Source organism: Miniopterus natalensis, chromosome 2, assembly GCF_054644295.1.
Source record: "Miniopterus natalensis isolate mMinNat1 chromosome 2, mMinNat1.hap1, whole genome shotgun sequence".
In the NCBI taxonomy this organism is placed as follows: Eukaryota; Metazoa; Chordata; class Mammalia; order Chiroptera; family Miniopteridae; genus Miniopterus; species Miniopterus natalensis.
Window position 1 is genome coordinate 179,450,090 of NC_142082.1, and position 23,598 is coordinate 179,473,687.

At 53.0% G+C, this 23,598-nt stretch overlaps 1 protein-coding gene across 4 annotated transcripts; it reads right to left on the minus strand.

Moving 5' to 3' along the window:
- Positions 1 to 7,122: 7,122 nt before the first annotated feature.
- IFT27 (intraflagellar transport 27) lies at positions 7,123 to 22,282 on the minus strand. 4 transcript variants are annotated; one of them, XM_016222650.2, is made up of 7 exons: positions 21,954 to 22,282; positions 15,303 to 15,382; positions 14,853 to 14,912; positions 13,680 to 13,739; positions 11,621 to 11,738; positions 10,634 to 10,743; positions 7,123 to 7,344 (listed from the first exon to the last, which is right to left on the minus strand). In XM_016222650.2, the coding sequence occupies exons 1-7, from the start codon at positions 21,985 to 21,987 to the stop codon at positions 7,246 to 7,248; spliced, it is 561 nt and encodes a 186-aa protein (XP_016078136.1). In that variant the 5' UTR covers positions 21,988 to 22,282; the 3' UTR covers positions 7,123 to 7,245. The 4 variants fall into 4 exon arrangements, with proteins under 4 accessions (XP_016078136.1, XP_016078129.2, XP_016078142.2 ...); XM_016222643.2 differs by lacking the exon at positions 21,954 to 22,282 and adding an exon at positions 17,268 to 17,492; XM_016222656.2 differs by lacking the exons at positions 10,634 to 10,743; positions 21,954 to 22,282 and adding an exon at positions 17,268 to 17,491.
- Positions 22,283 to 23,598: the final 1,316 nt, after the last annotated feature.

Consider the following 23,598-nt stretch of genomic DNA (forward strand, 5'->3'; position numbering starts at 1 on the left):
GCCTCAGCCTCCTGGGTTGTGCAGGTTGAGAGGAAACAGGCTTGAAGGGGACTTGGGGATATCCCAGCCCAAAAGGGGCTAAGTTTCCCTGCCGGACACTCCACTCAGCCCCCGAGCCCCAACACACCTGAGCAAGGGAGCTACTGTTGGGAATCCACAATGAAAAAGGTTCCTGGGTGCCGAGAAGGTCCTGGAAAGGGACCCGAGTCGAAGGAAAACAGGCACAAGTCCTGACTCCTGACAAAAGAATGCCTTGGTCAGCTGGAGACTGGGCAACTTTGATCCTTGGACTAGTTCTCTGAGCGCTTGTGCTCAACATGTGACTATGATGGTGCCAGCAGATCACTGTGCTGTTGGCCTGTGGGTGGACCGCTGGCGAAGCCAGCTGCGGAGCCGGAGCCAGCGTGTGCAGAGCCGGGCCCACGAGTATCTTCACTTTAAACTTAATTGATTGATTGACTGATTTTAGAGAGGGAGGGAGACATATTAATTTGCCGTTCCACTTATTTATGCACTCATTGGTTAATTCCTCATTCCTGTATGTGCCCTAACCGGGGACCCAACCTGCAACCTTGGCGTATTGGGACGACGCTCGAACCAACTGAGCTACACATAGGCCAGGGCTGCATCTTAATTTTCTCTTCTCTTCTCAAACCTGAAATAAATGCTAGTTTTAAAACTATAGCAATAAACAAATAGGTAAAATGAAGAAGCAGGGCCTGTGCCTACCACGTGTCGCAGGTGGGTCTCTCCCTGCCCCCTCCCCTGCCCTTAGCCAGTGCAAGAACAGAAGGTCCTTGGCCTTTGGTGGCGGAGTTCACCCCAGATCAAATTCTCTAACCTTCAGAACAGGGTCCCAGGATTGTAAGCACAGTGGATGGGGCTCTGTCTCGGGATTTTAGGAGAACAGACAAGCTTTGGGCACAGCTGGGCTGCAGCAGTTTTTTCTTTTTTCCTGCCTTCAGCCGTGGCAGCCTGCTCCTCTGGAAAGGCAGCTCCTAATTAGAATGGATCGAAGAGTCTTTGCTCCAGCTTTGTTCTCAGTCTCCATTGAATCGTTGCTTTAAGACTTAATCTGGTGCAGTCACTGGTGGGCTGGGATCCTGGGCTCTCTGAGCTCCCCTCTGGCTTGTTGTGGCTGGCATGGGGTGGGGGGGCAAGCACCGAGAGCTTGGCAGTGCCACTCTGCACCCTCTCACTCCAGGCCTCTTCCTTTTCTCTTTTTCTCCCCACCTACTGTCTCTCCCTTTAATTTCCCTTCATTAACAACCCAAGGCTGTCCAGGGTGCCAGTCCCTGCTGGTGGGAGTATAAATTGGTACAATTTCTCTGGAGGGCAATTTGTCAAATGCTATTAAAAGCCTTAAAAAAGTGCATGGGTTTTGACCTGGAAAGTTCCCTTCTAGGAATTGGTCCTGTAGAGATAATTGGACAGGGGTCCACACAGATGTGCAGGGGATGTGGCCCTCAGTGCTTTCCATGAGTGACAACTCGGAAACCTGGGTCTGTCTACAGGGGTGTCATTCAAACGATCATGTGATAAAGCATCGGGAAAGAGCCTTTGGGAGCTAAACGGGGAAATTTGAATCTTGACCAGGTGGTAGGTGCTCCTAGGGAATTACTGTTAATTTTGGTCGGGTGTGATACTGGCCTTGCGATCGGTTTAGAGACACTGACAGAGGGGTTGGTGTCTGGTTTAAACTGTTGTAACAATAACAGTAACAGAAGGGGACAGGGTGAGGCAAGGCTAGCAGAGGCCTGCAAGTTCTGGTTGACGGGTAAATGAGTGTCCATTGTATTGTTCCCTCTATTTTTGGGTATTTTTAAAATTCTTCATGATTTAAAAGGAAATAAAATAATTATGTAAAACCCTATTTCTTGACCTGAAATGATGTCCACAAGATAGTAAGTGAAAATAGCACATGTGGCACTATCGTATTTTCTTCTTTATACTTTTCCATAGTTTCCACACCCCCCCCCCCCCCCCAATAAGCATACATTACTTTTAGGCTCATAAAAAAGCCATAGTTATTAAATTTGGAAATCACTTACTATGCGTTAGACCATGCCTGGAAAGGGTTTTACATCTCTGAATCCATACAGTCATCAGTAAGGTTGATGCTGTTGCGCCCATTGGGTAAATGGGGAGCCGACAATCAGAGAAGGTAAGTGACTTGCCTACGAATACACAGCTGCGACCAATTCCACTAAAACCCCAGCTGCTCCTAGGGGACTTGAGAGGAGTATCAGGTGTGGTCCCTGCCCCAGGAATGACAGTCCTGGCTCTCCTGGTCTCCTGCGCCCACGCTCAATCTGGGGTCACCCCTCTCTGCCCCTAGAACCAGTTACATAATGGCTTTGGCCAAAAAGGGCACTTTTTCCTCCCATCACAGGTAAAACTCGGGCACTGCCCGGTCGATATTCTCTCCTCCGAGCCTTCCCAGCCTCCTAGCCTTTTCAGCACAGGAACGAGCTCTCTGCTGCCGCCCTGCTCATGGTCGTCTGCCCTGCTCCTGGCAGAGAGGGAGAGCGAACGGGCATTGTGCACATAAATATAGAATCCACAGAGGGCCGCAAGCTGAGTTCTTAATCTGGCTCCATCACTAACAATTTGCAACCTAAGGAAGTCACTCTCTCTCTGCTTTGCCTGTCTCTGAAATCAGTAAAGGATAACACATTTTAAAAAATCAATTGGTGTTCTGCGGAAAAGGGGGGAGACGACGCTAAGTCGGGCTGAAAAGATGGTTCCCAAGCTTCTGCTAATGCTGGAGCCCGATGAAGTCTTGTCTCCACCTCCCCTTCATCAGCGCTTTGCTGAACGGTGGTGGCTCTTCCCCATCTCCTTACCTCCAGGCACTTCCTCTCCCACTCCATCCTCCAGTCCCCCCAGGTCGATCTTTTTAAAGCAGAAATCCTGGTGAGTCACTTCTGCTAAAACCCTGTTGGCTCCCCGCTCCCTTCTGGAAAAAGTTCAACTCCTCTGCTCTGTGATAACAGCTCCTTGCTTTTGCTCTGTCCTTCCCTCCAACCTCTCACCTGCGGGGCACCCCTCGCTCCTCACCTACACTGCATGCAGTTCCCCAAGGGGGGGGCCCCCAGCTTCATGCCTCAGGGCCTTTGCATGTGCTGTTTCCTTGGTCTGGAATGCCCCTCCCCCATTAGCATCACATATTTTCCTGCAAGGCCCCTAGAAACCCTCCCTGCTCACCAGACTTGCTCCTTGAGGACACAGCCTCAGTCATCCCTGATATCGGCAGGGCCCTGCACAGAGATGGACACAGGAATAGGGTACATAGGTGCAAAACCAAAGGCTTCTCTCTACATCTCCAGGATGGGCAAACTCCTCCAACAGATGTGGGTCAGTATAATTCTCAGCTCCCATCCTGGGCTTAGTTGGATCTGTGCTTACTAACACCCCAGTTTGGGACAGGACATTTTTAGTTTCTAATATTCCATTTTAAAAACATTTTAGCACCAAGATGAATGTATTTTACCACAGACACTGATGCAGGTTGCCTCCTGCCCACGAGTCTCCTTGCAGAAGATGGTCTAACAATGCACCTTCCCAGCCATGGGAATCTACAGGGCTGGCTCTCATGGCAAGGAGTGTCACAATGAACCACTGGGTCTGGGGACCACCTCTGGGGGCTGCTCCTGCACTATCCACATCCAAACAGGGACCCCAGTACAGAAAAGTGCCTGAGTGTTGCAGAGGCATCGTTTGAGCTGGGGAACTGGTTTACATTTCTGAACACCCACTCCAAAATGAGCCTGCCCGCTGTTCCCCCTCCCACTCACCTGGGCTTCTTTGTCCTGGTGGGTGAACCCCAGCAGTGTCAGCCGGCAGCAAGGACACTGCAGAGGGTCAGCTCCACAGAGCCAGGGAGCAGCCACTCCTCCCGGAGGGAAGGAAGCCAGAGCTTGTGGAGAGCAGTGAACAGAGCTTCCTCCTCAATCCCGAAGGAGACAGCAGGAGCTCCTGGCTCCGTGCCCTCCCGCAGCTGGGAGACCCCGGCAGGGGTGCTTTCTGGGTTCCACTGGGTGCAGAAGTCAAGTGTTGGCTCAGCTTTCTCCTCCAGGGATTGTAGGTGATTCTAGGGCAGGGCCTGAGTCCCTCCCAACTCTGTAACCCCTCGAAGTCCAAACACACAGTCTGTGCTCATCTGCTGAGTCCCAGGGGTGGGCACTGGGGAAAGAAAGTAGAAGATGGAAGTTGGGCCACCGCTGCTCTCACGGCCCACCTCTGAGGGGCCGATGAACCAACCATGCCCAGGGGTACCAGTCACTCTGCCCTCTCTCAAATCTTAAATGTCACCTTCTCAGGGAGGTCTTTCCTGAGCTCTTTAGAGAAGTGCAGTAATTTTGGGGGGAGATGAAGTAATTAAGAACCACCTACTATGTTTCCAAAATTGCGCCGGCCGGGCACTACAAGGACATAGAAGCCAAGAGTCCTCCATTGGCATCCTGCGGCCTTTGTGATGGAATCCAGATTCCTGCCAGCGTGGCCCTGCCCACCTCACCTCCTGCTCCCAACACACACCAACACCTCCACTGGTCTGAAGCTGCCGGACTCTCCAAGCTTGTTCGCGCCTCAGGGCCTTTGCACTTGCTGTCCTTGCTGCTGATAGCTTGTCCCCCAGATGGCCACGTGGTTGTCAGACCTTAATTCCAATGTCACTTCTCAGTTTTCCATGCTCACCCAACCTAGTTATGCTGTGAATCACTGCCCATCACAGGTCCATTTTGTTGTGTGCATGGCACTTGCCAGGGTCGGAAAGAACCTCCATTGTTTCGTTATTGTAGAACCAGTTTATTGAGGAATCTCGACTCAGTGGGCTCCAAGCCTAATTCATCCTACGTTCTCTAATTGCTTCATTCTGTCACACTCGAACGAGTCCCCCTTCTTGCTGGGCCCTCATGACAGGCTGATTTGAACACATTTCAGGCACTTTTATTTTTAAAACTCAGCCCAGGCCAGTTCAAAGCTCCAAGGTTTGGCTCAAAGCTTCTCTCCAGAAGTGGGGAAGGGAGAGCTTTATCTCTCTCTCCCTGGGTGCCTCCCCAGGGGTGGGTGCTCTGTTCCCCCTGCAGGCTGCTCCTTCTGCTGTGACCTCCCTGGAGATGGGGGTGCCTGACTGTTGCGGGGCTGAGCCTCCGTGGCTGGCATTTCCTTGGGGGTGGGCAGCTGTACCCCCAGCCCCGCCAGTAGAACAGTGCCTGACCTTTCCTGCGGGGAGCAGGAGCTGCCTGAGAGCCCAGTGACACCCCCTCCCTGTGGTTCCTTATGAGGTGGGGGTACCTGCTCTTCCTGCTGCTGGTGCAGGCTTCTCCCCACTGAGTTCCCCCAATTCCCAGGGCTGTGTGCCAAGCTCCCCAAGGACACCCTCACTACCCTGTGCCTGCAGTTGGCACCAGGTTTCTGCAGCTCAGTGAGCATCCAGCTGGGGCACGAGGTGCCAGCCTCCTCTTGGCAGCGGCCTCTGTCTCAGGAGTCTCATGGGACATCTTTTGCTTGGTTCTGGGGTTGGGGTAGGAGAGGGAGTGGTCCCCGCTCATCAACACCATGTCTGCCTTCGCTCCCTCTTGACCACTCATTATTCTTATATAAACAGGGAAGAGCAAGGAGCGAGGGGCTGGGGGTGGCTTCTGGTGCCAGGGACAATTCTGCCACCTTCTATTATGCCACAGGGAAGGTGTCTGGCCCCAGCCTTTGTGATCTCTTTAGGAAGTGGGTTACTTAGCATCTCTTTGTCCACAGCTGTAGTTCCCAGTAACTGATTCTGGGGCAACTGGAAGCGTCCCCTCCAGGTCTCCTTGGTTTTTGTAGGTCTTCCCTCCTGGCACACATGACAGGAGACTGGCAACTTGGCATGGCTAGTGCCTAGAAAAACGCCCGGCATACTGCCGGCCCTCGGCGCTACCTTCTGAAAGAAGGACTCAGTAGGAAGATTGCTGTGGCTATAGTGACCTCACAAGCAACCAGAAGAGGAAGGGGGAAGGGAGGGGCCTGACCTAGGTGACACCATGTGCCTGATGTCTTTCACCTGTCATTTCATTCATCACAGTGACCTTGAAGGGCAGCCTAACGGTCACCCTTTGCCGATGAAAGACCTCCACCTTCTCCAGGCCTGGGCAAGCTCGGGAGGAGCCAGAAGGGCGCGGGGGCAGCTGTGAGCTGAGCTCTGGCTCCCGGGATCCCGGCTCTGCCACTCCTGGGCTAAGTCACTGAGTTCTCTGGCTCTGGTTCTTCATTTGTAAAGTGAGATGAGACTCTGCACTGTAAAGATTTACTTAGCTAATGCGTGTAATGTGCTGAGCTCATGTAGAGACACGACAGGCCATAGTCACCAGAGCCACTTCCGTCACTATTGCTGGGGCAGACTGGTCTGTCTGCCCCCCAGCTGGCACTCCCTGCACCATGTCCCCCACTCCACAAGGCTCGAGGCGTGGGACTGAGGTGATGGAGCCCTCCAGGGCTCTGGAACTGAGAGAAGCCGAGACCCCTGGTGAGGGTGACAGTCAGAGGCGGCCTTTGATGCCAAACTGCGGCTGCAGCTGACGTAAAGGGTGGTGAGGAACCTCTGTGGGTCTTTAATCAGAGGAGTGGAAGCAGTGTTTAGGGAGATTAATCTGGCAGCGGAGACAGGATGGAAAACAGGCTCAGTACAAAGAGTTATGGCTGCTGCCCGGCTCCCTAGGAGGCGGGCCATTAAAGAAAAGTGGCCTGGTTCTTGGCTCCCTGGGTGCTCAGGGTTCCCGGCAGCCGGGAGGCGCTGGCCCCTTATTCAGAGGCGGCACCTGGGAGGCCGGCAGAGGGCACTGTTTTGTCGGTGACAGTGGTCCCGGCGGGGGATCCCAGGCATCTGGACAGAGGTCAGGCAGCAAGGCCCAATGTGTTAGAGTCAGGAGAGAGTCAGCCCCTTAGTCCCCCAGCCCTGAGGCAAACTGTAAGCAGTTCTGGGCGCTGTGGGGTCTGCTCTCAGGGGAAGGCCCCCAGGGCGGGTGGGACCACCCACTCACAGGCACCGTCCCCCACAGGGAGGCCCGCCCAGGCCCCCGGCCTGGCTCCCAGGGCTGCTCTAGAACCTGGGCTGCCCTGGCCAAGAACGGAAGGAGCTGCTGCTTCTGTATTTCCTTATTTTATTTGAAGATGTCGTGACAGGTTGGAGGAGCCGAGGCAATTCCGTCCCCTCTCGTCTTCCAAGGAGACGGGGCCGCGGCCAGCAGGCCCGCAGCGCCCAGCCCCTCACGCCAGCGTGTGGAAAACCTCCACCTTCTCCCGGTACAGCTGATGGAACTGCCGGGCCAGACACTGGAAGGGGGCTTCATAGTTTTCCATTTCCTTCTGCGGAGACAGGACGAAGAGGCTGGTGTGTTGTGTGTGTCACCAGAGCCGGCACACACTCACTCTTACCTCACACACTTGCCTCATTTCACCTGCACACCCTTTGGGAGGCTGCTAGCATTGTGCCTTTTTACCAGAAGGAACCTGTGACACGGCGAGATGAAGTAACTTGCCCAAAGCCACACATTTGTCAGTGGCGGAGCTGGGTTTGAACCTGTTTTTAAACAATCCTTGGCTGCTGGCAAAAGTACAGCCTCGGTAAGAGGCAATGAACTATCCCCAATGAATGGAAGAATTTCCAAAGCAAAGAATGTTCCAGAGTCACCAAGCTCAGTGTTCAGACAGCAGCCGGGCCCGGGTGCAGAGGCCCAGGGGCTTGTGCGGAGCCCAGCCTGGAACTCAGATTCCCCAGTGTGAGGAGAGCAGCCTGCCCACCCTGCCAGCCGAGTGGCAGAAACGCACAAAGGAAACCGGTTCTGGTGGAGAAAGTTACCCGGACTTTCTAGCAAAGGGAATCCAGGATGGAGGAAACAGGCTGGCCAAGAGGAGAGACAGAGGTGGCAGTAAGTGCAGAGAGAGGGTTCAGGATGGCTGGACTGTAGCCGAGGAACATCTGCACTAGGCTCATGACTGCTGGGGACACGGCAGCTGCCACTGTCCAGTCGGACACAAGAGAAGTAACTGTCATACCTGCAGGAACCTTTGGCTGTGCGGAGCGTAAGCTCCTAGGCAAGGCCAATGTCAAATAGAAAGACTGGACCCCTATTTCACACCATTCATTCACAAACACCAACTCAAAATGGATTAAAGACTTGAACTTAAGACCTGAAACCATAAAACTCCCAGAAGAAAACATTGGGGAAAAAGCTCTTTGACATCGATCTTGGCAATGATTTTATGGAAATGACACCAAAACACAAGTAAAAGCAAAAACCAATAAGCAGGACCACCTTCAATGAAAAGGCTTCTGCACAGCAAAGGAAATGGTCAACAGAAAGGAAAGGCAACCCATGGAAGGGGAGAAAACATTCAAAACCACACACCCGAGAAGGGGTTAACATCCAAAATATATAACTCAGACAACTCAATAGCAGAAACACAGATAATGTGATTAAAAATGGGCACAGCACCTGAGTTGGTATCTTTTCAAAGAAAATATTCAAATGGCCCTCAGCACACGAAAAGGCGCTCAACGTCACTAATCATCAAGGAGGTGCAAATCCAACCACAGTGAGACATCACCGCAGCCTGCTGGAGTGGCCACCACCGAGCAGGCAAACGCGCTGGCGAGGATGTGGAGACAAGGGGTGGGCCCTGTGGAAATCAGCGTTATGCTAAGGGAAGTCAGTCAGACAGAGAAAGACAAATGCCGTATGATCTCACTTATGTGTGGAATCTAAGAAAAAGACCTCACAGAAACAGCAGATTGGTGGCTGCCAGGGGCCGTGGGAATGAGTGGGGGCAATATGGGTGCAGGTGGTCAACGGCAACCACTTCCAGTTTTAAGATGTGTAAGTTCTGGGGATGGAATTAAAAATAAAAAAAGAGAGTCAAGTAACCATGCAGGCACCACCGTCAGGTCCGCCAGACCCCTGCGCTGCATTCAGTAAGGAGCGGAGGAGGTGGGCTTGGTGTGAAAACTTGCCTGTGTCTAAGAGTTTGGTTATATTTCCTTTTTCTTTTTTTTTTTTTAAATATATCTTTACTGATTTCAGAGAGAGGAAGGGAGAGGGAGAGAGAGAGAAACATCAGTGATGAGAGAGTCATTGATCGGCTGCCTCCTGCACGCCCCCGACTGGGGATCGAGCCCACAACCCGGGCATGTGCCCTGACCGGGAATCAAACCGCGATCGCCTGGATCATAGGTCGACACTCAACCGCCAGGCTACATTTCCTTTTTAATCATAGCCTTCTTAACCAAGCTGCCTCAGGGGAGACTAGTTAACTCGCACAGTTAATACCAAGTGCTAACTGCAGCCTCTGCGGGCACAATTTATACCCACCTGTGTCCACAGTGAGGCAACAAACAGCCGAGCAGAGTTTACACCCAGCACCCAGGGGCCTCCGGTGTTACTTTTTGAGTTCTGGGGAGTATGGGACATTGGGGCGAGGAGGCATTTCACAAGGGGGAATATTGGAAGGGAAAACTAAAATGTTTGCTGTGAGTGCAGCTCAGCTCTGCTTTGCTCAAGGGCATGCTGGGTAAAAGCCCCTCTATACAGTAAAAGCTTGCCAATTTGGACTTCATTAATTGAGCAATTGTGATGATTGGGCCAGAGGCAAGAGTGCATTTACGTGTGTACAACCTACGACTTAGTCAGTAATGCAGTATAAATACAGTGGCTAGGGGGAAATGCTTACACTTTGGAAAAGCTCCCTTTTGCGGAGTGTTGGCTGTGCACCAGACTTGTGACTTGTGCTAAGTGTGTATTCACCGCCTGACTTCACTCTCACACCCACTCCGTGCGGCGTAGGGCTTATTGTCCCCACCTGATAGGTGAGGCGCCCGAGGCACCAGCGGTTAGGTGATCTGCGACTCACCCTGGGGGCTCAGAGCACCTGCCTCACCTCACTGTGCTCTCCAGGAAGCATGCCTTTGGGGGGGGGGGTTCACAGCCGCACAGCCACTAACTTCAGCATCAGCCTGTCAAGATTCCTACATGCAACAGAATTGCCTATGGCTTAAGTAGATTTTAAGTAAAAACGACCTCCAGGCTATTTATTAATTAGCCCACGGACTCTTCTGAAGGGCCAGAGAATCAGATCCAGAGGCCAAAAGGTCAGGGGTGAGGTCCATGTTATAACCACGGATGTGCCAGGCCCACAGGTCTTCCCAACAGCCCTGGCGAGGGGCACTGCAGATGGGAACCAGAAGCTATGGATCCCAGTCCTGGTCCCACCCTCTAAAAGTCACGTGACTGTGGGCAAGGCACTTCACCTCCTCGTGGAAGTGGGAACTGGGGGACCAGCGCCTGGTGCACGGGACTGAAAGGGAGGATCTGTGAAGTCATGTTCCAGCAGCACCTAACTCACAATATCTCATGCAAATGTCTAGCGTCACTGACATTGAACACAATCCACTTGTATTTTTCACTAATTGAGATACAACGTTTCCCGGGGCTGGCTGGCTGATCAGCTTTATTGAAATGCACAAGTGACTCTTGCTATACTGAGAAATGATCTTGGGCTAAGAATGTAAACATCAGTTCCAAATTCGACTCTGCATATGGTGGAGTAACAACACGATGCATGAGGTTATGTGAAAAACCGAGCAATCGGAGGCACTTACCACCGATGTTTCAAAACATTCCAGGCCTTGGCCCAGTGCCCACGCCTGGGCCTGAGCTGACTCCACCACTCGTCTGCTCACCAGGTCGATCTTGTTGCCCACTAACACACCTACTCAAAAGAAACCAAAGCACCACATTTAACTGGCAGCCTGGGAGGCCCACTGGAGGGAAAAGAGCAAGCAGACTGACTTTGAGGGGCCTAAAAGATTGTCCGAGAGGCTGCCTGGTTCGAGGTGGTGAGCAAGACAGGGACACTGTGATGACCCCACGGGCCACAGCAGAGTGGGCTTTGCTTTGCACACACAGCTTCTACGTGGCCCTTTTTCTAGACTTCATGTGTATCTATCTGTCTGCCTTGTCGCCTTAAGGCTGCAAGCACCCTGAAGGCGAGGGCCAAATTTATGCAAGTATTTTCGATCAATTCCTAGCTCATGGAGCAAACTTTAAAAATGGTCATTAATACTAATCTAAGGACTGAGCTCAGAGTCAGGGACTTGGAGGTAATTTAGATCTGTCCCCAGCTGCATCAGCTGCAGCTAATTTTTGAGCCTGTCTCTGGAGATCGTTTTTCCTGGTCTTTAATGAGGAGGATTTGTTGATCTCACATGAGAATGAAAAATAAATTGATTTAAAGCATTCAGAAGTGACAACAGGACCTGTTTACTTGTGCCCCACAGACAGGAGAAAATGAGGAGTTCTTCCGGGGTTAGCTCTGCAGAAATAACAGCTCACATTCCTATCACAGCCCCTTCCCCTTTACTACTGGAGTGTCCCCACAGCCCTGCACGGTGGGTGTCATCATGCCTGTTTGACAGATCAGAGGCGTGTGGGAATTCACTGAGGCTTCTGTGTACAAGCTGGGCCATCACACTCAAAGCCCAGGGCACCCCCTTTTTGCACCCACAGCCAGCTCTGCAATGACCTTGTGCTCTTGCACTTGAAGGACTGAGGTGCCACTGGCAAACCCGGATGCCCACAGCTCCTACCTGGGAGGGAGGTGCCTGGCACCTGTGACCGGGCCTTCTCCAGCCACTTGCTGCAGTTGCTGAAGGACTGCTCATTGGTCACGTCGTAGACGAGACACAGGACATTGGGACTCTCCCACTGTACAAGAGGGACAGGATGAGCACATGTCAGTATCAGTGAAAGTGACTTCAAGGCTGAGAGAAAATCTGGGAAGGGACATGTGGCCACATGAGTCAGAAAACTAAGCCACACCCACAGAAGGAAACAATTCACCCAAAGGAATGAATGGAGGGCTAGGCTCCTGGGCGGGGAAGGTGCAGTGATGAAGTCCAGGGCCAGGGCTCACATCCATGCCAGGCTCTCTGCTGGGCACTCTGGGCATCATCGAGAAACCGCCCAACTTGGCTGGGCTGGTGTCCATGTTCCTACTGCGCAGCTGCAGCGTAGGGTGACCAACTTGCCCAGGTCAGATATGCTTTCTACACTAGGGCACGACTGCAACTTTTCTCTACCGAGAGGCGCTTTTCCTGCCACTGGCCTCAGGAATTCATTCTCTCATCCTTATTGATGGCCCTCTATTATGCAAGCTGGTGTGCCTCTCTGCTCTGCAGCCTGGAAGAGCATCCTTTCTTTCATCGGCCAGTCACCGATGCTTGTTTGCTTGCATCTCCTTTATAAAGGCTGCTTTTCAAAATGTGGAGGGTGCTTCCTGCTGCTCCTGCAGTGCATAAGCCCTACTCCAAACCAGACCACTATCCCAACCAAGAACCAGGGCTATGCTCTCAGGGCGGTCGCCTTCAGGGGCTGCTCAGAGTCCCAGGGCATCCTGCTGCTTGGCACAGGGCCTAGAATAGCCCTGCTCAGGCTGTGATGCATGTGACTTGTGGCCCTGCCCTGGTCTCTGGAGACCCCCACCCTGCGCAATGAGAGCCTGGTTTATTTCTGGGGTGTTGTAACCTCCCAGGGTGTGAGGGAGAATCCTTCCCCTCCAATTTTCCTTGGAAGGTCAGCCCAGAATTGCTCTGGAGGGCCCACCTCCCTATCCCCAAGGCTGCCCTGGCTCCTGAAGGCCAGCAGGATGGGGAAATAGATAAACCAATGATTCTCTCGCCCTTCACTCCACAGACCAGCTCGAGAACTTGCACTAGAACCACACTGACCCCACCCTTCATGAGCATGCAGGAGACACCTTCCTCCTCCAGGCCTCATCGAATGACAGTCCGAGGATTGAGCTGGAGGTGGGAGGCTGGAGTCAGGGTGTGAGCTGCTTGGGGCCCTGACCTGCCAGGCACATCCTCCCTTCTGCCTGGTAGGGCAGCACCCAGTGCCAAGCCATGCACATAGTAGGTAGGCATGTAGCAAACATGAATTGATGTATCAAGCCAGCCCTATGTGAACTTCCCATCATTAGATCTGTTTCTCTGAGACAAAAACCAAAAACAGGGCAGAAAACAGTTTCTATTAAAATGTAGCCGTTCTTGGAAAGGCAGCGGAGGGCTCTGGAGAGCTTAACCCTTCTAATTAGCTCGCTGGCCCAGATTAGCGGAACTGTTACCTGGGAAAGAACAGCGGGCTGGATCCTGAGAGGATGGCTGGATGGGCACGAGGAGCCCTGGGCAGCAGGGGCATGTCCCAGGCCAAGCCCATGGGACCAGGGTGTGGCCTGGGAAGGTGAGCCTCGTGATGGGGCCTCTGGGGCACCCCACCCCCGGAGGGAAGGAAATGTGTGTTCCTGTCCTGGGAGGTTGAGGAGGAGGGCTGAAAGGACCATCAGGTGGGAGTTGCTAAAAGAAGTGAGGCCCCAGAGTGGGCGGCTGGAGGGCTGAGCCCCACACAGCTGGGGTGCATTTGGAACCTGGCCATTCAGAGCTGGGGGGATCACAGGTACGAGGCACTCCTACTTGCCAAGAGGCCACAGTCCCAAGCTTGGGAGGAGTGCCCCTTACAGAATTTTGCTACCATAGCTTCTCTCGGCAGCCAGAGTGGAGTGACACAGTGGTATTTCTGGGAGAGCAATATAAGGGGGGACCTTTTGAGGGAGATGGTGGTGGTTAGGAAATAAAACCACATGCTACTTGCCAATTTATCCAGCATTTCAGAAAACAGCTCCTTGCCGGCAGAGTCAAAAATGAAGAGCTCCTAAAATCAGAAAGGCGTGTCCCAAGAATGTCTACACAGGGTGGGGGGGGCTAGAGGGGGCGGGCACTGGCTGCAAGTCAGTGGCACTGCCCCAAGCTCACCAGACCTGGCTTCCTGGTGAGGTGCACACACGTGCACACACATTCATAGAGGCTGCACCTCCCCCGGGGCCACGAGGATGGTGATGGGAAGAGGAGCGACCTCCAGAATCCTGGCGAGGCGGGACGTTTCCCACACCACCAGCACTTTCTGTGCAGCTCTCACCTTTCCTAACCCCAAGTGCAAAAATACCAGGAACAAGCTGCCTTCCCACCTGGCAGAACAGAATGCTAAACAGGCTGACAAGTGCTCTGGTTTCCAAAAGGTCACTCTGCACTTTGTTAACCAAATTGATTTTCAAATCTTAAAACTGTTCTTTTTAAAGGAGGTCACTGAGTAGGCCTGGGAAGGCGTGTAAAGTAGGACAGTCTGTCATCACTCCGGATGGCTCAGGCTGTGATTCTGACGGAAGACGCAGGATGACCCCTCGTGCCCTGGTCCAAACTGCAGCCAGCCTGTGGGAGAGGCCCTCCCCAATGCTGTCTGCTGTCGCCCAGGGTCTCCCCAAACTTTCCCCTTCAGCTCCCTCCGGGCACTGGGTATCCCTGACTGGCTTCCGACCTTGGCACATGCTGTCCGAACACCAATGGCATAATCTGAGCTGCACACCGGTTACCTGTGCTCTTGACTCGTCCCTTCTCACTGCATCAGGGGTACTTAAAACTGTTTTTGCTTATGTACCTCTGTAAGAATCTGGTGACTCTTAAACTTTCTCCCCAGAAAGCACATACAAACATAACATCTAGCAATTCAATTTCAGGAGTGTGGGTCCCATAGAGGGACCCACATTGAGAATCTTGATAAGTTCTATGAGGGCCCATCTTTCAGTTCTCCTTCCTCTCCTTCCCCCTCCCTAGGAGGCTTCTCGCTCCACAGTTCTGTTCCCAAACGCTCAGATGAGTCTAGGCCAAGTCCTTGCACCACGTCTCTCATAGGGAGGACGATGGTGACCACGGAGACCCAGGGCCCTGCTGCAGGGGCACTGAGCTCCCTTGGGTTAAGGGCACCACTTACCACACTGTCCCCTGTGTCAGGAACTGGCACTGTCTTCACCACCAAATCAACCCCTGTTGTCTGCCAAGGAAAACCAAGACGTGTGTGTCAGAGGGTGCAGGAGGCATGTTTCAGGAGGACACGCCAAGCACCCGATGCCTAGGAGACATGTCCCCAGATTAAGTGTTCGTGTTCTGGATTCACTGTGGTGCAGAAGTCATAGAGGATCAACTAGTCTTGTCCAGCTCCCTGCCCAAGAGTGAGCCGTGCGTGGTGACAAAGTGACCACTGGCTAGTCTGCTCTGCAGACAGACCCACGCCCTGAGGCTTGTGGCAAAACACTTCGCACGTGGCCATTCAAGCAGCCTCTTGTCAGACCTCTGGGGGCTTCTTAAGGCACTTTGAAAGTTATCTCGGGGCTCTCTCCCTCTGCTCCGCACGCCCGGCCCGCTGATGGCTCCCCTGTCTCACCAGAGTATAGTTCTTCTGGAAGTGGGCTCCGTCGCTGCGGAAGATCTGCGCCAGGGCTGTCTTGCCCACTGCTGGGTCTCCTGTGGGACAGAGTACATACAATACAGACTTGGCTGCCATCCTAATCCGACTCGAGGACTTCCCACTCCAGAATGCTAGTCTAGAAACCAAACGCTTCAAAGAGTTTTCAGAGAAAATGTACTTCTCATGGGAGCTTGCTCTGAGGTCGCTGGCAGGGCATGGGGTCCATGAGACCAATCTCCCAAACCCACGGTGGCCAGAGTCAAGTTGCTTCAAGGCTAACCTTTCATCTAAAAGAACTGACCCAGAAGGTAACAGAGCTTACGGAGGGCTTTGGAGCCCTGGAAACAGAACTGACGCTTCCTCTGAACATACCCGATGGGAAAACCTGTCCCTTTCTAACTGGAATTTGCTTTGATGTCTTGAGGGTAAGCAGGTGCGACCAGGTACAGACTGACAGGCTCAGCTGACCGACTGAACCAATTTGAGTTTAGAGCTTCCATAGTTAGGAGCCTGCATAGTTTTTGTTTTGTTGTTTTGGTGGATGTGGGAGTTGAGGTTTTCTGCATTTATGGGAAACAAAACTGCTCCACTTGCCACCCTAAAATCCATTTCTAGGTGATACATTACCCCTCCACCTCGGTGTGCCCATCTGTGACCACTGAGGGTCCATCTTCCCAGGGGCCAAGTCTATCTGCAACAGCAGCTCGCCTCACACCCAATGGGTTTATCTCCTGGGTGTTCCTTTGTTAGTTGATAGCCCCATAAATTGGTACCTTAAAACTGAAGGTTTATGTCACAGTTTCAGTCTGAGATCTGGATTTCTCATGAGACTGTTGGAGGCAATTTAATCTGGAGTCCCCCCCGTGTCCTCAAGGGTGCTGGCGGCAGGCCGTGCCCATCACTGCCCTGTGCCCTCCCCACTTTCCCTCCCCGCTGATGGCTCTGCTCCGCACCCTGTTTCCATCTGCAAGACTTTCTTCACCCTGAGTCTTACACCGATTCCCCACCATTCCCTCCCTCCCCAGGGTGCCTGTTTTCCGCTTTCTCACCATGGCACTTGGGTCCCCCTGACCTGCACCCTTTGGTGCCATTTCTTCACCTTCGCTCCCTATTTCACAGCGGCTTCAATGCCTCTCTTTACTTGATTTCTCCATACCCTCCCGCTCTGTTCACTTTTTTCTTTTTTAAATTTAAATCATGTTTTATTTTTTAATTGCAGTTGACATAAAATATCACATTAGTTTTAGGTGCACACCCCAGTGATGAGACATTATATAACTTGCTAAGTGATCATCCCGACAAATCTAGTACCCATTTGACACCAGACATAGTTATCTGTTCACTTTTCAGTTTTGACTTTTCTCACCTATAATTTTCTCTTGTGAGACAATGATTTGACTACTCGTGGCATTTCATTTCATGTTAATTCCTCCAGGTTTGAGTGAGCTATTCAGGTCTTGCTTTCCTCTTTGCCACCATGTCTTACGAGGGAACCAACACATGTGCAGCCTTCCTCCTGAACCCATTCCCACAGTCTCATTCGATGCCTCCCCCACTATCATTAACCTCATTTAACAGAAGGAGAGACTGAGGCCCAGGGAAGCTGAGAAACCTCCCTGGGATTCCAACACCATGCTCTCAGCCAGACCCCACTCCTCTCCTTGAGCTCAGGGACCCTTCTGCCCCAGGCCCTCGTCACTGCAGCCTCCCATAACCCTGGCGGCAAGCACAGGCTGGAGTTGCGGGGGTCCCCGCCCATCTCAGAGCAGAGAGCGCATGGCCCTCCTTGCGCGCTGGCAGCACCCACCCTCCCGACTCCAGTTTGACTTCTGAATCCGGTTGGAAATTGGCTCTTCACGCTTGTGAAATTCCCCACAGATGTGTTCTGGTTAATTTCATATTTCTCTCTTCCCACTGCCAGTCAGAGTCACCCACACTCACGGAAAACCTCCTGTGTCGGCTGACGAGGGATCGAGCAGTGGGGAGAAAGCCGATAAACACGTTTGCAGAGCAACAAGATGACAAGTGCAAATTCAAACAGCGCAAGCTGAGAACCCGAGCGTCTGGGGCGCGCGGAGACGAGGAAAGAATGAATGAGTGGCTTCATCAGTGGGCAGGCTGAGCCTGGGGGTGACGGCAGGGAGGGGCACCGCTTGACTAAGGGTGACATCTGCAGAGGCACAATGCAAGGGTGACCTCAGAATCGCCAAGTTCAGTGGTCTTTCTCAGTCCTCAAGCTCTTGACGCCTCTGAAGGCTAAGTCAGCCTGAAGCAGTCTCCACCTTCCTGAGCCCTCCGGCCTAGTGGCCCCGGTCACCCTGGCCTGGTTCTCCTGCCTCCTAAACCTGGGCACCCTGTGGGTCTGTCCTTGGCCCTCTGCCCCCTCTGCTCTGTCCCCTTTACTCTCGTTACCTTGGCCGCCACTCCTTCGGAATGACGGGCCTTCACCCAATCTGTCTGTCTGCAGCCGGGCTCAGGTTGTGGCCCGGGTCCTGAGCAGTCTCACCCCACTGTCTCACCTGTTCTGTTCGTGATGTTACCATTCATTCTCACTGTCCCGACTTCACCCACAGTCACCTCGGACCCTCCTCCTTCCTCCCCTATTCAGTCTCCTCACTCCAGCCACACGACCTCGGCTGTCACTGCTGACACTGCCCTGGTTACCTCATGCCCGGGCTTCTGTCGCAGCCCCTAACCCGCCTGTCCGGGCCTTGCCTTGTGATGCTGGGGCTGGGACAATGCAAACGCGACTCTCTTCTGCCAGGTGCCTCCTGTCCAGCTCTGCCAATGCGCGTTCCGGGGAAAGGCTGGAAGGCGGGCGGGCAGCCGGACTTGCTCCTTCCCGTCTGCTTGTTTCTCTTGGCAGCAGCCTGGCGATGGCCTTCACCCCAGCAGCACTACTTAGTGCCGTCTCCAGGTTTTTCGGTTGTTTTTTGTACTCTCAGACCAGTTTTCCACACCCCCTCAGAGATACCATCACGACAAGCTGTATGACCGTGTGACAGTGGCACCTTCTCCAAGGTCTGCCTCTCAGCTCCCCAGGGTCCTCCTGAGCTTCGAGGTCCTGAGCACCACCCTCTGCCCTCTGTCCCCAGCCCTGGGGTGAGGCTTCTTCCTGCAGTGACTCTCTGTGCCGCCTTGCTGTCCCTGTTTGTCTTCCCAGTCCTCCGTGTTGGATTAATGTCCCGCATGAAATCCTTGCACCGACACACCCAGAGCAGTTTCTGCATTTTGCCTGGACCCTGGCTTCTGCAGCCCTGTGGTACCAGGAGTGGTCTCAGGACACAGACCCCCAGGATGCTCTGAAATCGGTTCAGTCATGTCTCTGCTGGTGGGCAATGGGTGCTAGGGACCTGTGGCATGGACGGGCCTCCCGCTGGTCACTGAATTCCTGAGGTACCCGCGAGCTGGGCAGCCTCCTCTGAGGTCTGCTTCCTGCTCTCTGGATTCTTCTTCAAGCTTCTGGCAACCCGCCTCTACCTCCCAGTTCCGTGTCATCTCAGTGTTTTCCGCCTGCTGTCTCAGGTCTCCCGCCTGCTGGACCGTTTCCGTATATTAACACTTCTCTGTTGAAATGCCTAATGTGTTTTCTGTTTTCCTGCCTGGGTCTTGCCTGAAAGCACTTCCCAACCAGCCCTCTCCCCTTTAGTACTCGCCCTGCTCTGACCCACCCCGAGCTCGGCACCAGCAGATGGACCTTCATAACATAACCTTTTACCCTGTCGCTGTCCTGCAAAGCCCGCCAAGGACTCCCCCCCATAACCCTCTTCTCTGGTCAACCCCTGACCCTGAATATCCCTTACACAAAATCTCCGCTCTGCACTCCCAGTGTGTGTGTGTGTGTGTGTGTATGTGTGTAACAAATATATTTTTCCTTTTGTACTGCGATAACATTGTTAATAACATGTAAATTTCCGGCGTACAACATTAAAATTCAGTATCTGTATACCTATTCTTTTGATCTCTGAAAATCCCTTCAATACAACCTCCCAGGTCACTCCAACCCAAGTCCAAATCCTGCCCATTCTCTGCCAGGCCCAGCTCAGTGTACTCTGTGCGCAGCCACCGAAGGTCATCTCTCCCTCCTTTGTGTTTGCCTGTGAGGCTAATGTGGCTCACGGCTGCTAGCATGAGACCTGATGTCAGAACAACTTATATCAAGAGGCAATAAATCATAGCACTTAGAGCACTGAGTCTAGCTCCATCATGACAAGCTGTGTGACCGTGGGTCAGTAATCTCTCTCTGGGCCTCAGTTGTGCCATCTGCAAAATGGGGATAATAGCACCTATTTCACAGAATTGTTATGAGGACTTAACTAGTTAATACGTACAATGCCTAATGTATATTGAGTAACAGTTAAGTGGTTTTTAAGTAAATAACATGTAGATAAATGTCAAGCATTGTTTTCTCTCCTGAGCTGAGCCAGCACAAGAGCAGATGCACCACGAGGTATTCCTCTGGTATCTGGCACACGGAGGGCAGTCCATTCTGTGCGCTGCACTGTAAGTTATTATGTACATCTCAGCGCTTCCTGGAGCAGAGGCTGGCGTGACTCATCCTTGTGTTCCCACCACACTTCAAATGGGGACTTACACTTAGTAGGTGCTCAATAAAAATCTGTTGAATGAATAAGCACTTGAATTGAATACCAGGTCCTTTAATGACTAGTTATGTGAGAAGAAAAAGGCAGATGAGCTCAATCTAAACAGTAGGCCTGTGAGGGGAAAGGCAAAGAAAACCAGAGAGGGGTGTGTGTGAGGCGGGGTGGGGTGGAAAACCAGAATGTGGTGGGTAGTGGTGGGTGGAGCTGATTCGCTGTGCTGAGGTTTTCTGGTCCCTGGAAACTTCCAAGAGGAGATGATACCCTTAAGGCCTCGAAAGGGGGCTGCAGGTTGAGGGCTAGGTTGGAATTCAGGAATCACTCAGATAGTGGTTGGAATCAGGGGAACAGTACCTGAGGGAGGGGGTGTAAAGAAGGGCAAAGAGTCTAGAATTGAGGCTGGAGGATAGTACAGCTTGGGGCTAAGAACAAAGCCCTGGAAATCAGATCACCTGGGTCTAGATCCCAGCTCTGCCACATGCAGCTGTGTGACCCAGGGCAAATATCTTAACCTTTCTGGGCCTCAGCTGCCCCATCTGTAAATGACAATGACAATAATAATGCTGAGCCCACAGAGCTGTGTGAGGATTCAGTGAGATGCTGAGGCGAGGGTCTAGCACAGAGCTGGCGCATGGAAAGGGTTCAGTAAGTCAGCTCCATGATGGAAGCTGAATGAAAAAAGAAATAAGGAAAGAACAGTCGGAGAGAGAAGCCCATTAAAAAAAAACTAACTTCAGAAAATAAAAACATTCCCACCTTACCCACAAGGAAACTGAGGCACAGAGAAGTGCTTTGTCCAAGAGGACACAGCAATGAGAGGAACAGCCAGAATTATTTTTGCTGCACAACACTGCCTCCCCTGGTGCTCTGGAAAGCAGAGACTCTCTTGAGAGCCATTAATTTCTTTTGCTCCAGTATGATTTGAGTTGCTGTTGTCAGTTATCTTTCTATGCGGCCCTTTTATTTCCAAATTAGAAAAGTCATTAAAAATATCTGTTTCAGTCTGGAAGAGATGAATAATAATAATAATAATAATAATAAAAGAATCCTTTTTTTCTCTTTATAATTTCTCACTGCTTCTTTCCTCAGCTGGTCAAGGAACCCTGGAAAGGTCACAGGTTTCAAGAGTAACATAGGTTAAGTTTTGGAGTTGGGCAGATCTGGGAGTTGAAATCCTTCCCATGATCTTCCTTCACCACGGGTGACCTTAGGCAAGAGACCTTACTTTCAGTGCCTCAGTAAGATCAGAATACAGAATCTACCCCAGCGTGCTACTGTGAGGATGAAATGAAATACGTGTGCCTGGCAGGCAGTAAAGACTCCATAAAGTACATGTGTTCTGTGGTCCCGGGTCTATAATCCAGGCCAATGTTTTTCTAAATGTGCAGCTGGGTACAAAGAGAACGCCACAAATGTGAGTGCCACATATTCATTCATTCTACAGATGTTCACTGAGGACCTACTAGGTTCCAGATATTGTTCGGGGTGCTTGGGATGCGTCAGTCAACAAAGCAAAGATTCCTGCCTTTGGGGGATTCGACATGTCCGTTCCCCTGAGCGTGGGGCAGCACAGTATCGTCTAATACTCGTGCACTTTTTGCAAACTGTGGTCAACTGTACAGCACTGTCTCTAATCCCTGTTATCAGAGGTGGGGGGAAGGAAAAAACCTCCATTAAAAAAAGACTACCAAAGTCACCGATGCCTGACTTTGGGGTACTGCACTGCGTTAGCTGAAGCACCTCTGGTGTGCTTAGCCTGCTGTTGAACGAGTCTCTGCCTCCTGAGCACAGCTCATACCGGGGAAGGAGGTCTCAGAGCAGGCAGGGAGCCGGGAAATCGGCCGGAGCTACCAGTGTGCTCTGCAAGAGCCTTCTCCCACGCCTGATAGAATTTACACGATGAGTAATTGCATTAACTCGCCTTTGGGGGAGAGAAAGGGAAACTGGGTAGACAATTTACTTGAACAAAAGCTATCGATAACTTAGGAGGTCTCTGGACTCCGGACACTGTAAATTTCAGACTCACCTGCCAGAATGCATTTGGCTGCCAGCTTCACCATGGTAACCAACCACCTCCACGGACCAAGAGCAAGAGCGGCGGCTAGAGGCGTTGGGGCCTGTGGCGGCGCTGGGGACGGGGACAGATAGGGCCTGGACCCTCAGGGCTGCACAGGGGGCTGCTATCTGGCGCTAGGGGTGGGGCGGGGGCGTAGGGGAGCCCCAGATGGGGCCCGGCTCAAGGCCTCAGTAGGTCGCCTGGAAGGTGCCAGCGAGGTGACACGGCTCCCGTTCGCGTCCCGGTCCCAGCCCCTGCCAAGTGGGGATCATCAGGACGCGTGAACCCCACCCTGGGACCCCAAGCACCGCGCAAGAACACACTGGCGGGGCAACTGCTTGCTCCGCCTCCTCCGCCTTCTTGCTGACCCTCGATTGGCTGCTACCAAAACCTCCCACCCCAAAGGCTTTCGGAGGCCAGTGGGAGGAGGGGGCGGGGCTAAAAACCTTTCTTGCAAGACAATTCGTAGTAGCTTCTGCTTTTCAAGCTTATGCCGCTTTGCTAATGGTTGGAGGAGATGTCAATCATTTAACCTCCCTCCCTCCGCACGGCCGGAAAGTTCTGGGAAAAGCAGCTCCAACCTCTTGTAGCCGGAGCTTTCTGATTGGCCAGAGGCTGGCCTGGCCCATCGTCGGGAGGAACGGGGACTCGCCGTGTCCCCTGCCCTCCGACGTGGACCCGCCCGCTCAGGGCCGGGCGGGAGCGCGCGAGCCTGGAGCGGCGCCTGCGCAGTAGGCGGGGCCGCAGTTGCTGGCGCGGAGCTTGGACCCCGTGTGACCTCGCGGGGGTTCCTGTTGCTCCCCCAGTTCCCAGGTTCCCGGAGTGCGGCCGCGAGGGGCATCAAGAAGTCCAGCCCTTGCCCCGCATCCCGCAGGGAAATCTCAGTCTTAAAGCCCAAGGGTGTTATGCGCTTTACAATCTAAAATTTGAAAGTGTTTAAAGTGGTGTCAGTGGACCCGGGGAGACGAGTGAACTTTGAGGGGGGCGCGCGATCGGACGGAGGGGTCCGAGGTCCCTGCCTCTGAGCCCCTGTTCTCTCGTGTAAAACCGAGGGCGTCGGCGCACAGAGAGCGAGCACCCGGACCTGGCGGTGGCACGAGGGAGCCCGCGCGCTCGGCGGTCAGGGCCCCCGGTGGAGTCGGGCCGGCCACCCAGGTGAGTCGCCTCGCCGCCAGCCTCCTGCCTCGTCCCTAAGGGCGGACGCGGAACCCGCTTCACGGGCTTGTCCCGAGGCTTAAAAGAGAAGCATGCAAGTGTCCGGGACACAGCAGGTGTCAACACCCAACAGCTGAATGAGAAGAAACGTATCTGGGTGGACCCGGTTTAGCATCATCGTCACAGGTGGGCCAGATGCACCCCTTTCCCGCTCCTGCAGCTCCCCCGCCCCCGCGGCTGAGCCTGACGGGGAGGGGGGGAAGGCCTAGGAAGATGCCTGGGCTCAGGATTTGCGGTCACATGCCTTTCAGTTACCGCGACCGGTTTGCTCTCCCAATTGCAGGGTGTGGGTGTAGCTACTATCCTCTTGCAGGGGAACGAACCCCGCCCCCCCCACCCCATAAATGTCTGGGAAGGTTTCAGCGACGAATCCGCAGTAAAACAATACAAATTGTCCGGA